This window comes from Leuresthes tenuis, unplaced genomic scaffold, assembly GCF_036924035.1.
Source record: "Leuresthes tenuis unplaced genomic scaffold, fLeuTen1.0.hap1 SCAF_4, whole genome shotgun sequence".
Lineage (NCBI taxonomy): Eukaryota > Metazoa > Chordata > Actinopteri > Atheriniformes > Atherinopsidae > Leuresthes > Leuresthes tenuis.
This window is the reverse complement of record NW_027325358.1, coordinates 26313118-26331693: the sequence shown is the minus strand read 5'-3', so window position 1 is coordinate 26331693 and position 18576 is coordinate 26313118. Positions and strand designations below refer to the sequence as shown.

Genomic DNA, 18576 nt, shown 5'->3' with positions numbered 1-18576 from the left:
TGACGTGAGAGTTCAGATCTGCTGTGCTACTGCTGTTCCCAGTCAAGGCTCCACAGACCTTTGCCCGATATCTCTTCCTTATTGTAAAATTCGAACATCATCCAAACGTGTCATATCACAGGGCATTGTAAACTGTGTCAACTTTGCTTGTCAGATAAATTTTATCTGTTTATACCTCACAAGCAACTGCAGGCAATGGCACACGTCTTTCACAGTCAGATCCGAGTGCAGACTCTGCTCAGTCGGCGTGTGCCAGCCTAGAAAAAAATCTGATCTCGGCTTTTACATTTACTTTTGCTTTGATATGGACAACTTGCTGTGACTCAATAAAACCGTCCAATTCAGCGGGATTACAATGGTAGGGTCTGGTCATCAAAGAGGTTTATTACACATTTGATTCAGTCCAGGGCACCATTGTAATTACATCTTTTAATGTTGAAATTGGGCTGATTCTTATGAGATAATCTTTGCACCTCATATCATTGATAGTCTGTGCTGCATGTTCTCCTGATATCGTGCAGTTCTAGTGCAGGGTCAGCGTTGTGCCTCACAAGCAGTCTAAATTTCCCCATGCTGGACAAATATTTGAGACATGATGTAACTAAGTGCAAAATCTTATTGGAATTACTGCAGCGCTGTGGCTCACTTGTGTTGTTTTCTTTTAATATGAGGATTCAGCTCGGATGTTGTGGCAGCTGGTGATGCAATATTGTGCCTTCTTATTATAGATCAAACAGGGGACTGGAGTTGAATGGCATGTCATTGAGGGATGGTGGAAGATAAAAGTCAAAGGAAGAGAGGAAAGATGAGGCTAGAATCGGGTGTATTCAGTTCTTTGTCTGAAATGTTGCTGTTGGCAAAAAGCTCAGGTGTTCAGTCGTCATCAAGGCCATTGTGCGGTCAGATCGCTGTCAGCCGCCAGGACCTCGGATTTGTGCAGGTGTTATCCCCTTCTGAGTGTTCGTTCTAATTAGTTTTTGTTGCAGTTTCACACCTCAGTAATGAAACTCACTGAGGTGTTTGAAAATTAGACCTCACTTTCCTCAGACTTTTGCCTCTTCTGCAGCAGAATTCCTACTCAGTCTTGAAAAAAGTGGAACTTTTCCCATTTTGCTGGTATAGATGAGATTGGCGGTGGAAAAAAAGAAATTATCAAGAAGCATTTGTGCTCCAGACTAGTTTTCTATCATCGGGAATTTGTAAGAATGAATTGATGGGGAAAAAAAGTGTTTTTCATAGATATTTAAAAGATGAATGCCACCTTGGTGTCATCGCCTGGTTCATACACCATGGAGCCTCGAGCTTGGTTAACTTGCTAAACAAGAACCCACGGATGTCACCTGTGCCCATGTGTCTTTATCTGCACCACCGAGCGTTGGGCCTCAGGTGGTAGAACGAACTGCTCCCTAATTGAAGATTTGCAGTTCAGGCCATGGCTTCTCCACATTTCAAAGTATCTTTGGACAAGAAATTTTGCCCCAAGTTGCCCCCGATGGCAGCACCTTGCATGGCAGCTGCGCTCAGCCAAAAATACCATCAAGGAAACTGGCAACAAATCAAATCTTTTTGTCAGCAGAGCAGTCGCTCCCCACATGACAGCTCAAAAGAATGCAGGTGAAAAGCACTTTCACTTTTGGTTCACTTTTCAGATCGAGAGGCCGCACCCATAAAGATGTTGTTGCTCTTCCGTGTCGCTCACTGCTTTGGTGGTAATTCATTTTTACGAGCTACAGTACGCAGAATTACAATCTTCTGTCAAATATTTGGCAGCAGAATGACTGTAACACGCATGTTTACCATTAAACTTTAAATCCACTTGATGAATATCTACATGTTTGCACTGGGATGTCTAAAATGGCCTGAAATGTACACTGTCTCGTCTGAAAAGTTCAGGATTTTGAAATGGAAAATGTGCATTGACCCTGTGTAAACTACAACTCCTTCAACTTTTTGTGCTTGAAGTGATCCCTGCGGAGGCCCATCAAGAGTCCTTTTCTTTTTAACACTCATCATCTGAAGACGTGACAGACAACGTGGGGCTTTTTCCAACACAGTCATCTTTAAGATGTTCTTGTGTAATAGCTGAACCGCTACATTGAGTAATCACATACTGTCTTCACTGATTTAAAAAAAAAAAAATGTTCAACGTGAGATCTTTTGATTTGGATTTGTTCCTACAAAAGAGAGAACATTTCATGTCTACATGAAGCCACACTGCAGTCGTGACAGATAAGATGCACAGTAAGAAGTTGTAACAGCGTCCCTTCCAACAAAAAAAATCTCTCATTCACCCAACCTTCAGATATGTGACGCTCAGAAGTCTTCTCTTCTCGTGGCAATTATTACTTCAATCTTTTTTTTCCCTCCCATTACCTGCCGTTGAAGCTAAGAGCTGGTTCCCCCCCTAACAGTCAGTGAAAAAGGCAATTATGTGTGGAGTCCCAGGGTGGGAGGAGGGTGTAAGTAGAAAAACAAAATGAAGAAATGGAGGATGGCGTCGGAAGGGGAGTGTGAGTGCCAGAGGGGGCGTCGTGTCTTGTGCAGGACTGAGCTGTTTAATTAATCACTCCAGCTCCAGTCTGTGGCCATATTCATATTTCTCCCTTTGGTTTCCTGTTCTTCAAAATGCTCTCACTCTCTGTCTGTTTCATTCTCCCTCGGGTCACTTCAGGCTCAGTTTTTATCTTTTAATTACAGATGTTTATGCATTTGGCAGACATAGGAGATGGGATAGGAGATTACATAGAGGATCGTACAAACCATGACATTGTGATAATAACGACAAATACTAATATCATGCTGGGGGATCACTAAATCTGTGTTTTCCTGATATCTCACTGTGGTAATCACTTTTTAGAATTAGACAGCCCTGCTCTTTCCCTTTGCCCCCAACACTCTTTTACTCGTCCCTATTTTCACCCCTCTAACACCTCCCTCAGGCTGTGGTTCTCATCTGTCCGTCTCACTGAGGGCAGTAGGTGGTGTGAGATTGAAGGTCTGGCAGGAGGTTCTCCAGGCACATTGGGGACCTGTGGGTGAAGTGATGCTGCTTGTCATGCACTACATGTCACTTTCTGGTTTCAAAATGACTAGTTAAAGTACCAAATGTAAAGAAAACGTGGGTTGACTAAATAAACAGCATTCCCATCTGAAGAGGTTTTGCTTTTTCTGCTGTTTACTACATCCACGGATCCAAACAGTATTGGTTTGTGATGCTTACAATGAAGCACTGTCTCAGTTCATAAGTGCAGTAATTATACAGCTTTGTTTTATATTTTACTTCTATGGAGCCAGACCTTCATGTAACCTTTGAAAGAGGTCTGTGTACCAATAGTTCTACAGGCTTTCTGGAGGCCTTGCTGAGTTTTTCTTGAGAGATGCATTTGGACCTTCAGCTGATCCTTCTGCTGTTGGCCCAAGCCTCATCAGAAATGGTCTCCATGGAAGGGTGGCTGTCAAGAAGCCATTCTTAAGGAAGGGAAATGGGGAGAAAAGGCTGAGCTATGCCAAATGGCACAAGAAGTGGACTAGAAATCAGTGGCAATGGGTCTTATGGAGGGATGGAACAAAAATTGGAAATTTTATCCAAATTATCATCAGTATGCATCTACAACTACACGTAAAAAAAAAATGGACAGTTAGATTTTTTTTTTTTTCCCCATGCAATGTCATCTGGAAAGTGCTTGATTGGCAACAACATAATTTTTCAGCTTGGTGGTGATCCCAAACATACGACCAATGCAGTAAAACCAAACCTGGATAGAAAAACATGATTGGACAGTATCGCTCCCAAGAGCTTAGACCTCAACATTATTGAAGCAGTGTGGGATCATCGTAATAGAACGGAACAAAAGGCAGCCAACATCCAGAACTATTCCTGAAGAGAACTATTCCTGAAGACTACTTGAAGGAATGACAGAAAGCTTGTCGAAGAGGGTTCAGGCTGTGTTGAAGAATGAAGGTGCTCATATTAAATATTAACTTTTCAGTTTGTTAGAACTGCGAACTGCTTTTGTCTTATATTCTCTATATATTTCCAGTTATCCTGGCAAGATTTAAAGAAACGAGGGAAGGCTGAAGACTTTTGCTCCGAACTGTATGTCTCGCCGTCCTACTGGAAGTCTTGTTTGAGACTGGAACTCAATCAGACCTTGAAGTGCTCAGAGCACCTGGTGATTAGATTTTTGTACAGCTCTCTGAGATGTACAGAACCACAGTCCAACAGTGTTCTGCACAGTGATCCGAACTGAATCCTCACAGTGACAGATTATTCTTTGCAATTTAGTAGCAGTTTGGTCAAACCTGCTCAGCATTTTGGTTCTTCGTAGATATCATTTCCAATCCAAATGTGCTCGCTTCCTGGAATTCCAATTCAGTGAGAATTTTTGTTTGCAAGAAGGATTTCTTTCACGCAGGCCTTTCGTGTGAGTTCCTTAATAGTCTGTGTGCTTGCTTTTGTGGAGGCATTGCATTTAAGCTCTACATCTATTCATGCTCGCTTTCATCCGTGCGTTCAGGTTTCTTTTGTGTGAGTGTGTAAGGAAAAAAAGGGAGAGGGAAAGATGTTGGAAGTTGGCAGTGATTAATTGCATGTTGGGGATCAAACAAGCAGCGCTTAATTAAATCCTCTGATAATGTCAAAGTTTGTGTTTCCTTGGAGACGAGGGGTTGTGCCTTCTGTAGCCCCTCCAGCTATTACCCATTATTAATCACAGCGGCAAGTTTTTCTTGTGTTGTAGCAGATTCCCTTTTTTTTGTTTTACAGCCTCTCGGGAGAATCAAAGGGCAACTTTACCATAGTGGGCATTTTTCTATAAATGTTTTCCATATCACTGTGTAAACATGTCACCATAGAGGTCAGTATTTCGTAGCCATTCTTCACTGTGGCCCCCAAAGCTGCTTCATAACTGTGGTCCATTTCAGTCCAACTTATCAGCCCGACACACTTATTTTTTAGAATGATCAACGCTTTTATAGACGGGCTGGTGGAAGAAAGGGATCTTTTTGGATAGATTACAGCAGTTTTTATATTTACATTTTACTTTTTTTTTTTAATTCACCTGCTCTGTTCTGTTCTGTCCAAAGCTGCAGTTTGCAATAGAAGGTTGGATAAATCTGAAGTTCATGCGTCTTAACTGCTTATATCAAATACAACTCGCAATCTTAGTCTGCAATGAAAAAGAAAAACTGCACTCAATTCATTAAAAGAGTGGCTTTGCAGGTATTTTCCTCACAAAACCTGTTAACATCATGTTGGCAAGCGGAAACATTTTGATAATTGTTGTAAAACCCTTTAACGCACTGCATCAGTCTGAATGTCAGCGTTCATGAAATGTCTCTCCCTGCTGCTTCTGCTCCGCTCAGGGTATCACCACAGCCTCCCCTCCTCTCCCTACACCTCCACTGCTGGGCCTGACGTTCAGAGGTTACCTCCGTCTGGCCGCCTCTCCTCCGAGTACCTGAATCAGAGCAGCTCCACGAGAGTCCTCCTCCTCATGTGCAACACAGCGGGATCTGGCCAGAAAGCTGCCAGGTGAGCTTTGGGTGTGGAATGTTAGATTTAGCATGGGTTCCGTTTGCATCTTGTTGACTGAAGCATCTTGGGACTTAAGAGAGTTTGCAGTAGCAGAGAGACTTTAACTTCAAGGTCTTTATTTAGAGCCTGTTTGAGTGCATTTTCAGACACAGCTTGCCTTTAATGCTCTGCGTCTGCAACCTTAGATATGATACTTGTACCCCCCCATCCTTTAATGCTATCTTAGTATCAACACCTAACTATAGATTCACTTTGACCAGTTTATACACCATGAGTACAAATTCTCCCAGACAGGTTGGTTTTATTGGGCTTGTTGAAGCTCTGAAACCTTGGATCATGTTGAGCAATGTGGTCAAATTACAGCCCTTAACCTTCCAAAATGAGCTTTTCTTGGTTGCCATGTTACTCTGACAAAGAGAAGCTGCATTGTTATGTTGCTCAGCCAGCAGAACATGTCTGAGCACCGCAGTGGAAACTGTGTCGAGCTGTTTAGGGACAAAACATTCCACAGGTGCCAGAATGATGACATCTTCCACGATGATTATGTTGATGATGAATTATTCTATTTATCTTTTTTAAATCTAAATTCTAAGAACTGGTTTTAACTGTTGTGGCAACATATCTGTCAGTTCCTGCTTGGTTTTTAGTTTTTTTCTTTCTTTATTTTTAGGAATATTCATGGCGTTGCTCATCCCTGCAGAGCCTTATTGGGTGTCCCGCTGTCGCCATTTAATTGTCATAAAACGAAGTTGTCGCATTGTTCGCAAACTAATGATGAAAAAAATATCGACTTTTAGAAACGCAGTGTTATTCTGGTGGTCTTGACTCAGCTTTGTCCGTGACGGCAGCTGGTCAGGGTCTCGGCGGCAGTCTCACAGTAATTGTTTGACACCAAAGGAAAGTTACTACCGACAGAAGGGCAGACAGATTTATTTGTCTCCTCTACGATCCGGTCTCAGTCATCGCGTGCCCTTTGGGACTTGATATTGTAGTGTCACTTCCAAGTGTTCAAGCGTGAACACAGTATTCGCACTCGCACACACTTCCATGTGTGGATGGTGGTTGGACAGGAACAGATTGCAGACGTTTCTAAAGGCTGGATAATGTCACGATCTGACATTTGAAACGTCATCACTTCACAAGCTTCAGGACTCACTTGTATTACTTTAGTTAATATCACTGTCTATGGAGCTATTTATCTGCAGAAGATGATCTCGGGAAAAGGATAGCACGATAGCTGATGTACCCATCTTTTTAATTTTTTTTTATTTACTGAACAAAATGCTGTCAGTGAATTTGCAGACAATGCATGCTGCAGCGACTTCGGCCGTTTGACCCGTTCCTTCATCGCACAACGAAACAAACGAACCAAAAAAAAACGAACAAACTCTCAGCTCATTAAGTTGTCCAACTTCAAATATTGACCAATTACACTAAAGAATTTGGTCCATAGTCTGAGAAGTCCATTGAGAACTAGTAAAGTGAAAATACAGTTTTTCCTCAGTAATCACACCATCAGAAATGCTGCGTGTCTGCTCAGGTGCTGAATCCTGTCAGAGGATCAGGCTGCAGAACGCTTAACAACCAAACACACTAAACCAACCCGATGACATAGAAGACAGACATCTTTCTTTCAATTAGGCTTTTTCATCAGTTGGGAACTGAAGTAAATTGGAGTAATTTGTGTTGATTCTTGCTCTGACAGTCCGGCGGTTGTCATCGTCTGATTCTCCTCCTCATGATGCTCCATACGTTTTCAGCAGCCAAACATACACACTCTGAGACTCGTGCAGCATGAGCTCTGCCGTTTTTCAGCTGAAATAACCACAAGCCTGCTGGGAAAAGACGTTGCCTTGATGGAAGCGCGTCTCTGCCAAATCCCAGTACATTTGTCTGTATCAATTTTACCTTCACACATTCAAGTCATTCATGCCATAGATGCAGATACACCCCAACACCATCACAGATGCTGGGTCTTTGCACCCTTCCCTTATAACAGCCCCAGATGGTCTTGCTCATCTTTGACAGGGAAAAACGACTTATTTTCCAAAAAAAAGCAGCTTAAATGCAGCCTCATTTGAGCTCACGCCATGTGTCCACTCTGTTTCTGTCCATCTGAGATGAGCTCATTTTGAGAGAACTCTGCAGCGTTTCTGCATAGAGTTTACATATGGCTTCCTCTTTGGATAATACAGCTTCAGGTTATGAAAAGGGTTTTCGGAGGTACTCCTGAGCTTGTGCGACTATACTGATGATGATGCCATGATAGTTTGCATAAGATGCCGATCAAAGATCAAAGATCCCGCACATCCAACATGGCTTTCCTTCCTTGGCCTTTACACACTCTGGTCTTCCAGCACCTACAAAGCAAAATATTCTGAAAAGATTCAGGGAGTGTAAGAAAGTGTTTTCCAGTTTTATATTCAGAAATGTTTTCTTTTTTGATCATTAGTGAGCCACAACCCATCTTCGCTTGGAACATCTTTGATGGATGCTCCTTTTATACCCAATCCTGACACCCTCACCTGCCGCCAAATGCTCTGCTTTATTTTGAGTCTTCCAGAACTGTGTTTCATAAATAATTGATAAACTTTGCTAATTTTGTTTTCTGCCTTTCTCAGTCTTTTTGAGCAAGTCAGTGATATCAAGTTTTGCTAAAATTTGAAGTTGATCGTATTTGAAATGGATCAGTGATTTAACTTTCAGGTTTAAGCTTTGATTGTATCTTAGAATATGTACTGTTTTAAGAATGAGGTTTGTTTTAAAAAAGAGCATTTTTGAGTTGTCTTTTTTTCTATTATTTTTCTAACCAAACTTGTCAAAGTTGAATTCTATTTTATAGTTTTTATTTAGTGTTACAGACCAAAATACTGTCCTCTCCCCTCAGATTTGGGCCTCCTTTTCTCATGCTTGAAGACAGGAATATCTCCTGGGACCAGTTGCATCAGAGCATCCTCAGCAAGCTCTATTATCTAATGCAGAATGAATCTCAGGCTCAGGTATTTCCAGCACCCTCACTAACCAATAACATGTCACCCACTCTGTTCTGTGTCCTCGACCTTTACAGCGCAGGGGCGTTTGGACTCTGAGGCCTCTGACAGTGGACTTGGACGGAGAAGATTAAAATAGCTGTGCAAAGCAGAGGATTGTTGTGAAAAAAAAAAACAAGAAAAATCTTTGTTTGGATAATTTCTAAATGGATCATTTATGTCATTACTTCTTAGTGCACAGAGAACTCCTGTTATTCCTTAGTTAGTATTTATACAGTGCCTGCTCTGCCTCTGATGTGCTTGTTTTATGATGTCAGTCTTGCATGTTAAAATTCTCCCCTACCTTCCTCAGCTTCATCTGTTACTCAAAGTGAATTCAAGTGATCTGTATATTGTAAGCTCTTAACCACTGCTCGTCACTCCTGAGTACACAGCCGCATATAGGCACCCATGCACATTTACACACACTGTTGCCATGGGCAACACAATGGTGACAGACAATATTTGAGGCAGCCTTATCCGGCAGCAAAGACTAGAAGAAAGAGGAGTATCAGTCTGTTGTTTACTGATCGCTATCTGAGTTTCATAGTTAGAGCCTCAAACCCGTCTGGCCACCTTTTAAAGTGGTTGAATGTTTCTTTGCTCTGATCTTTCTTTTCTTCATGGTAAAAAGCAATCAGCAGGGCCCTTTGGTTGATTTGCTTATATATTTTATGCAGAGAAGATCAGCTTTATCTCAAGGCTGCTTGGTTTCAGTTTAATGTCTATGAAAATCAAACTATGAAAAACTGCTCCGCTGAAAAATGAAAGACCTGGAAAATGGGTGCTTTGGAAGCTTTTGGTAAGTAAAATGTCATTTTCAACAGCTCATTCTTTTTCTCATTCAGCCTATGTGTTTTCAGGTCTTTAGACAAGCAGCAGGTGTGAGAACTTCAGTTCACCGAATGGGCCTTTTCCCTTACCTTTACTTTCAGTGTTATGGTGCCACCTAGAGGTCTTTTAAAAATCCACCTCTCTTTTTATTTATTTATTAGTTTTTTTCCTTTGCTTCATTCCTTTGGTTCCTGCTTTATCATCAGATGTTGTCACGGTGCCACATACAGGTTTGTTTGGTGAGGCGCAGCTCAGAATCTGAAAAGATGGAAAAACATTTGACTTTCGATAACAAATTTCGATAAAAAATGTATCATGTTTGCTAAATGGTGGTACGGAAGTGTATTTTAAAACATGTTGCCTTTGACCTAAACATAATGAGATCTTATCAGCGTGCAGTTAGTGTCCATAGAGCAGGGTTGGGACCCAGGAGAGATTTTTGAGGGGTTCCGGTTACCTTCAACAGAAGATTAAAAAAAAAAAAAAATCGCTTGGCAATTAATGAGCAGAAAAATTGTGCAAAAAAGTGTTTGATTTTGCGCCGTATTAAAAAACAACTTCCTCTTATGAATCCTATTTTTTTACAGCTAACAGTGAGGCCTTCTGATGAGACCATTTTTACTTTTTTAATGATTCCTTTTGCATGGAGGGTAGCAGTAGAAAATCATTGATGGTGGCGCTTTCAAGCTGAGGGGGAAATTGGATGCTTAACTCATCAGTTCATTCAAAATCTCCACCAAGCCCCCCCCATTCTACTACTCATCAGCGACAAGTGGCTGCTCTCGATGTGTACGCTCATTCAAGCCCATAAAACCACAACGAGAGGGTATGCCTGTTTAATTAGCCACTTCGGGCTCCTATTAACCAACAAATGTCTCTCTCTTTATCCCCAACCACAGTTTTTATTCTCAAATAATGTTGCAGGCCACACACCCTAAGCAAACTAGCAACCTCATGTTGCTCTCCACTCTCCATAACTTTGCTTATAAATCACACCCTTAGTCTTTGCAACAGGATAAATGGAATTCTTCCGTAAATTTATTCCTTTCACTTATAGTGAGGTTTCTTTTAGGCATTTGTAATAGCCCGTAGATACTTTCAACCCACGTTAAAGAACCGTAGGGTTTATACGTTACTTGGTTTTTCACCTCATGGACATATTTTGACTTCTCAAACTTGTGCTAAATTATTTCGCTGCCCGCTGGATTGCAGTTGACCCGCTGTGAGCTTAATTCTGCTTTATTTAGCATTTTTAGCACACAGAGCACACTCTACGTGATGTTTCTCTGCATTTCGACATGGTTTTTATCTAACCAAGCAGAATTGGCGCACTATATCATCTAAAATGCTCACTTTGCTGACATGTAATTACTGTTTCTGATTATTATTCTTATAAATAACCTCTTTATGATGCATTACAAAGAAAAAGTTCTAAGGTTATGACGTCATTTCAAACGTCGCGGACAGTTTTCTTAAAAAAATAAATAAATAAATAAAAAAAAGAAAGAAAGAAAATCACATGAATAATTGAATTCTTCAAGGCAGAATTCTTCCTTATTTTACAATGTCCCAAAGAAAAAATCTAGTCATGATTGTACCAAGCCCAGACAACCAAATGACAACGAAAAAAAAGAAGAATGACATTTCTTTTCTGTGTAGATAAATCAAACTGTACCTTTACGTCTGCATTCATCTTCTTTTTCATGGTCAGAGTGAAAAAACACGGGTACAAGGAAAATCTGGTTTCAACTTATTTTATCTTCTTATTCACTCCAGAGACGAAGCAACAGTCAGACTTTTTATTATTATAAGGTTGAACCTGTTTATTTTTTTCCCACTTTGGACACATATGTCGTTGCCTTTCTGTGTTGCTCAAAGTTTTAACTGCTTGAACAAATTACTGAGCATGGAAATTATATGGTTTCAGTATTTATTTTTGTATTGATTTTCATCGGCCACACATCTTCCGGCAGTTGAATGTCAGTGGCCTAAATAGTCAGAATGGTCAAAGTGTTACAGGTTAACAGTTGTGTTCCGCCAAATGCTGACTCTGGTTTCTGTATTAGAATTTACTGTCAGCCGAGCTCTTACTTATTATCCCTCCTTGTACGATTTTGGATATATGTAACATGATCATTTGGTTTTTGCACATGAATGATTGATTCTAAATTATCAAAATGAACCTTGTTCTGGAAGGTCTAACCGTGGAAAGGCACATGTAAGGTAGGCATTCAGTGTCTACTTTATTGCTAAACAGCTCCAGTATGTTTAATTAACAAGGAGTGACTGTGTGTGTGATTCTTTTAGAGAAGGTCTGTATATTTTCAGCTCCAGAAAATGGCCTGTTATACAACCCCAATTTGAAAAAGAAAAAAAAAAAGTTGTCCATGTGTAAAATGTAAATATGAACAAAGTGCAATGAAATGCAAATCTCATAAACTAAAGTTTTATTACAATAAAACATTTTAAACACCGAAAGTAAGACATTTAAAAAAAAATATTAGTTTGATGGCAGCAGCACGTCTCAAAAAGATTTGGACAGGGCCACAATAGGCTGGAACAGGAAGTGGAACTTAACATTAACAGCTGAAGGAACATGATGCACCTAATTGAGGTAATTAGCAACGGGTAAATGACATGAAAAAGAGCACCTCAGAGGAGCAGAGACTGTCAGAATGGAAAATAGACAGAGGTTTAAAAATAGGCAAAAAAACTGCGAATAATCAACAAATAATGGACCGATTTCAGAACAATGTTCCTCAACATGAAATTATGGTTGAATATTCCTTTATCAGCAGCACTTAATACCGTCTAAACGCTCAGAACATCTGGAAACCTCTGTGCACAGGAAACATCAATAAAAGTCGATATTGGACGCCTGTGAACTTTGGCCCGTTGAGCATTAAAATGAGCATGGAAATGAGTGTGTGGGCTCAGGAACGCTTCCAGGATTTGCCCTCTGTGAGCACAGTTAAACAGAAGCCATATATGAACACCACCCAGATACACGACTGTCTTCTGTGGGCCAAAGCTCATTTAAATTGGACTGAGGGAAAAGCTGTTCTGTGGTCAGATGGATCAAAGTTTGAAATTCTTTTTGAAAATCACACTTCTTCCAGACGATGCTAAACTACATACTGCATCTATTACAACAGCATTCATAGTGGAAGAGGCCGAGTGCTGACCTGCCTGCAGTTCGGACCTCTCACCAACTTCAAACATTTGGCACATTATAAAATGCTAAAATACAACAGGAGTGGTACAACATTCACTCTTTTAAAAAGGTCCAGCAACTGGCCTCATTTTTCATGACATAGTTAAATGTCATGTAAAGGTTGTACTCACCCTTAACTGCACAAGCTGCTTTGAGAAGTGACGGCAGCATTTAAGGACACAAGAATGTTGACGTGTGTATGTCCCCCTGCAGAATGCTGGTCCCCTGTTTAAGATCAGAGTGGTGGGAGGATCGGCAGCCTGTAGCTACCTGACCCCAAAGGACAGCAGGCCACTGTACCACCCAGCAGTTGAAAGGTGGGCCTCACACGTGCACTCACACCAATAAAACACATACATGCAGCTCTGTAGTAAGAAAGACATTTTATCACATATGCAGTAGAAAGTTCATCTTTGACAGACGCCCACACTGAATAACTGGTATGTACATTGTTTGGCAGTGATGTTGAAATAAATCCTATCGGTATAGAAAAAGATGTCACTTAAATGATAAACTTCAGGTGAAAAGAGCAACAAACTGCCATAAATGTACAAAAATGGTATAAACAACTGAAAGCAGCAATAGAAATGACATTGATTCAAATTTAACCTTGGTGAACAGGTGTTGTAGCAGCAAGTCTTTTCAGAAATCAGCAGGCACGTAACGGATGAAAAGAGAGGGAACGACTGCTCTGTTTGACAGTGTGAAAATAAAGCCTGTGTGATTTAAAAGAATCATGAAGTTATCGTCCAGCAGAGGAGCTCACTGATATTGCTCTCCAGAGCTGAGGTGAGGGTCAGGACCTCCAAAATATACCGTCCTAGTCCTTCAGACCAGACAGTATATTTCATGTGCGTTTCTTTGTCTCAATAAGCCTGTGTTTGATGCTTTCGCATCAGCATCTGAATCTGTGTGCCTGTTACAGATCAGTGCCTACATGAAATTCTTCTGATTTACAGCATTTGTGCTCTTGGACTTTTTAAAAGGCAAAATTCAACATGAAAGTCCTTCCTGAGCAACAGAAGGATGACATCACACAACTGAAATTGGAGTGTAGCTGGAAGAGCTCAATCATTTAGGACAGATCCCTTTTTGTTTTGAGTTCAGAATGTCAGCTGTGATACATTTTATGTTCCTTAGTCGCGGATTATGACTTGTTTGTTTTTTAAGGTAAGATCAAGGAGCGCTGGATGTCCCACTTTAGGATTCACAAAAGGGTACCTGGCAAATTCCATACAGGCTTGTCCTTTGTTGGAAACCCTGAAACCAACCCAACAGGTCTTTACTATCTTTGTTTGTGGCTGGTAGTGCTTTTATTTGACAAGTCCCTTTATTATACACAAGAGGTGCACGTCATTTTGGTTTGCAGCTCTCCAACAACTGCTCTGGGCTGCATTTTAATAGAGATAAACAAATGGATCACAAGATAAACTGTGAGCCTTAATATGTTTCGCAGACAAATAAAACAACAAAAAGTGGAAGTTTGAGGGAGTAACATAAATTATTTATCAAACTTCAGTGTTTGTCGTAGTCCTTTGACATATGTTGCCATATTGATATCATCGAGGTCCTTGATTTGTGTTGCTACGTAAGCCTGACACCTAGTGGCTATGCTCTGTACTCGCTTTGAAGAGTTAGTGAAACTTGTTCCCTATGAAGTGCAATGTACGAGATATATTCAGCCATGCTAAGTAAAAGCCTATAAGACTTGTCTTGTTAAATGGAGTGGTGACCTATAGAGGGAACAGTGAATCATTACTTCAAGGGACAAGCAAAATCCTTCTTTCCTTTTTCTCCTCCTTTTTCACCACCCCCACCTCACTGTATCTTGTTGCAGTAGCCCTAGTCTTCCTCTCCTTTTTGACCATCTTGAAATTTTCTACTGATCTTTTAGCTGTTAAAAAATAGACCTTTGAAACATGCTTCCACACTTATTTTAATACTATACATCCATCCATCCATCCATCCATCATCTGCCGCTTATCCGGGGGTCGGGTCGCGGGGGCAGCAGCTGGAGCAGAGAAACCCAGACGTCTCTGTCCCCGGCCACTTCCTCCAGCTCTTCCGGGGGGACCCCGAGGCGTTCCCAGGCCAGCCGAAAGACATAGTCTCTCCAACGTGTCCTGGGTCTCCCCCGGGGTCTCCTCCCAGTGGGACGTGCCCGGAACACCTCCCCAGGGAGGCGCCCAGGGGGCATCCTAACCAGATGCCCGAGCCACCTCATCTGACTCCTCTCAATGCGGAGGAGCAGCGGTTCTACTCCGAGCCCCTCCCTGACTGAGCTTCTCACCCTATCTCTAAGGGAGAGCCCAGACACCCTGCAGAGGAAACCCATTTCGGCCGCTTGTATTCGCGATCTTGTTCTCTTTTTTTAACATCTGTTAAGACCAGCAACCACGCTGTAGGGTGGGAGCATCTGATTGAGCTTTCCAAAGTGCAAGTAATAACTGGACTAAGACCCCAAATCCAGATGATATGAAGAGGAGAAAAAAATCCAACTAATCACTTCAGCTGATAACAATGAATAAAGTTTTTCCAAAGGACAAAGCACGCTGCCATCTCCAAACCAGGACACTCAATTTAAGACGTAGGGAAGGAGCAAAATGCAAAAAGAAGGAAATTTAAACCATTTCTTGCTTTGATCATTGTGGAGATCACCAACAAAAAACACAGGCCTTGTTCGCTGACAGTGACACAGCAGGCATATTGGGAATGCAGCATTATCTATTCCACCTAGATATGGCAGCATGAACATGACTCCTGTTCCTCTATACCCAGCTGTCACAATATTTGTACAGACGGAGACTGCGTACAGAGTAAAGAGGGACCAACAAATGTAAATATTAGCTGTAACTGTCTTTCAAAGTTTCTCAACAGCAATAAGTTGTATCTAAGGTTTTAACGTTACACAGGTAATAAAACCCTCAGTGACAGTGCACTTAACTGACATTGTCTGAGCAGGAACTAGAAGGTAGGGAGTAATGTGTGTTTACACAGGAGAATATAATGCATCTAAAATTTCTCCTCATCAAGGATATAAATCTGCCAACACCCCCCTCTCTGAGAAACCTCATCGCATTGGGTATTCTCCTGTTTGCATGCAGATATGTGCTTTGACCAGATCTCATTAGTGGACAGCGTCAGTCTGGATATTCCTGCTGCCAGTGTGTGTGTGTGTCATTGTAGAATGAAATAGAAGCGCGCACACACAATCCAAAGCTCATTGTCACCAGACTAACTCTATTAGGTGCTGCAAAACTAATTCCAGCTGTCTTTTCTGGTTTTGGGTTTTTGAGTCAGCTGTGACAACATGACAGTGTGTGAATCTGTAAAGTAATATTAAGGTTCTTCTCTTCCTTGTATCATAGAGCGTTGAATTTCTGTGGCCCGGGGGGACCTCCCCATGTGAAACTTGTTATCGAGTGGGAACACAGCTCTAAAGAATGGTGAGTATGGTGCCCACTTGTTCTCCCAGTAGAGTTTGTCCCAGTCTGAAGTCATCAGGTGACACAAACATGCTCTGATTTGAACAGTGTAAACAAAATTTGATTTGCACCTGAATGAGAACCATACACATTGTGCTTGGTTCAGTTTGTTTGGCAGCATCCAGGAGGAGGTGGTGAAGGATGCAGAGAGTGTGAGGAACCAGCAGCAACAGCACCTTCAGCAGCACAGCTGCACCTTGGACGAGTGCTTCCAGCTATATACCAAAGAAGAACAGGTGAGACGGAAGGCAACAGGGTTGGATCAGAGGAAAAAAGGGGGTCTCATGGAGCCAGTGCCATTAGAATTACAATTAGAGCTAGACTTTTATACAATTAGTTTGCCTTGTGACTCACTGATTCTCAATTGGTTGTTTACAATTTTCATCTCTTTATTGTGCATTATAAAAAGATTTATTTATATATATGTATATTTTTCCATTCATGGTAACCTTAAGAGCTGCTCGTAATATTTATTTAAATGTTGCACGAATTAAACAACTATTGTTGTTGGAGGCAATAATGACAGAAAAATTCATTTTCAGGGTTCATTTGCTGAAAGGCATGTATGCAGGAACAGACAAACCCATAACAATCTCATGGGAGCAAGCTAAAAAACCTGCCAGTCACCTTGAAATGGACTTAATGCTATGTAACATTACCCAAGATTTTAAGGCGGATAAATACTGTGCTGGGTGTCTGAGAAACATCTGTCTGTTCTCTCGTATACCAAAATCCTTTCTTTTTTTTTTTTATTAACCTTTATTTATACAGGTAAAATCTTGTTGAGACCCAGGGTCTCATTTGCAAGAGAGACCTGTTTTAGGTAGGCAGCAGCAAAACACAAAGTTACAGATTAACTGAACGTACAAGAGACAAAAACAAAACAGGAACATATGATAATTAATAATAATAAAATTAAAGAAAAAAGGAACTAGTTAAGTACAGTACATGTGCAGACCCCCACTGACTGTCTCACCAGCCTTCCTACAAGTAATTTGAAGTCCTCTAGTGAAATAAAAGTGGACAGCTTCAGCTTCTGTTGGAGCCTGTTCCATGTTACAGGCGCAGCATAGGAGAACGCCTTTTTGCCAAGTTCAGTACGGACTGAGGGGATGGCAAATGTGATGTAATCCAAGGACCGGAGGCTATGGTCAGACTGTTTCCGTGTCAAGTATGTGGACAAATAGGAGGGGAGTAGTCCAATGATGGATTTGTAGATAAATAGATACCAGTGGGTGTTTCTGCGCATGGAAAGTGAAGACCAGTCAGTGAGAGAGTACAAAGTGCAGTGATGTGTAAGGGGTTTACAACCAGTTATGAATCTCAAAGATCCGTGATATGCAGCATCCAGTAGATGTAGGGAGTGAGCAGAGGCATTCATATAAACAACATCACCATAATCCACGAGTGGCAAGAAAGTGGCTGAGTTAGCCCGAGTTGATGGACGAGACATGTTCTTTTTGTTTTTCTTTGGTATTGGTCAGAAGGGGGTTTGTCTGGTTCTGCTTTTGCTCAATTACAAGCAATCTATGACCTCCCTACAGGCTTTTTTTTTTGTTACTTGCAAATTACAAACTCTACCTTGCAACCTCTCTCTTTTTGGTGCTATACCTGATTAACATAATGTTTAGGCTTTCAGGACTAGTGAGCCAGCCTTCAAACTTATGATCTTGTAGTTTGTCAACCTTTTCTTTGTGGCACTCCTATTTTTCTTTATATTAAGTAAGCATGGATGCTTTACTCTAAATCTGAATTTGGGTGAAATTTTCCCCACTGCTTATGCCATAGGTTTAAGTTAAGTGGAGGGGTGGGGCAGATGTGACACCTCATCTGGGCTTGTCCTGATATGAGGAGTTTTTGGAATTTTTACTTTGATTTAAAAAATTTTTACTATTGTAATAGAGGTAGTTTGCAGTTTAGCATTGTCTTGCCAACATATGCGCTCATCTATAACCTGTGTATGTTGATGACACGGTGAACTGTGCTCACAATGACCAACTGGAACTGTTCCTGAGCCCATGCAGTGATCTCAATGACAGAATTATGCCTGATTTCAAAGTAACAAAGGGCCCAGAGATCACAGGTATCCCATACTGATATTCAGATGAGTTGGAGTGCCCAGAGATGTCTCCTGAATCTCAGAATCTTTTGATATTAAGTCCTGTAGATGATGGAATGTTCAAAGTTCTGAAATTGTTTTTTTTTTTTTTCTAAAGCTCTGCCCATGTTTACTTCTGAGAGACTCTCTCTCTCAGGTGCTCTCTTTATGCACAATTTTTTTTTTTAGAACCAGATACTTGACTAGACATCCCACTGACTTTTTTTTTCTTTTTTTGGCCAAGGCCACATTTCAAAGTTTCTTCCATTAAATTCCAGTTTAGCTGGTGTTTACTGGTGTCTTTTTTTTTTTTTTCATGAAATGGAATGTTTCATGAAAAAAATTCATGAATTGAATTCCAATTGGCTTGAATTGGACTA

The 18576-nt window shown here is 41.0% G+C and overlaps 1 protein-coding gene across 1 annotated transcript in view; it reads left to right on the top strand.

Annotated features, from left to right (window-relative positions):
- Positions 1-18576, top strand: part of usp43a (ubiquitin specific peptidase 43a) — a 110306-nt gene that overhangs the window by 63506 nt on the left and 28224 nt on the right. Inside the window, exons 7-11 of the mRNA XM_072383456.1 lie at positions 5365-5533; positions 8424-8535; positions 12827-12930; positions 15982-16059; positions 16205-16334. Coding sequence (XP_072239557.1) covers positions 5365-5533; positions 8424-8535; positions 12827-12930; positions 15982-16059; positions 16205-16334 — 593 coding nt within the window. The remainder of the gene's footprint in view (positions 1-5364; positions 5534-8423; positions 8536-12826; positions 12931-15981; positions 16060-16204; positions 16335-18576) is intronic.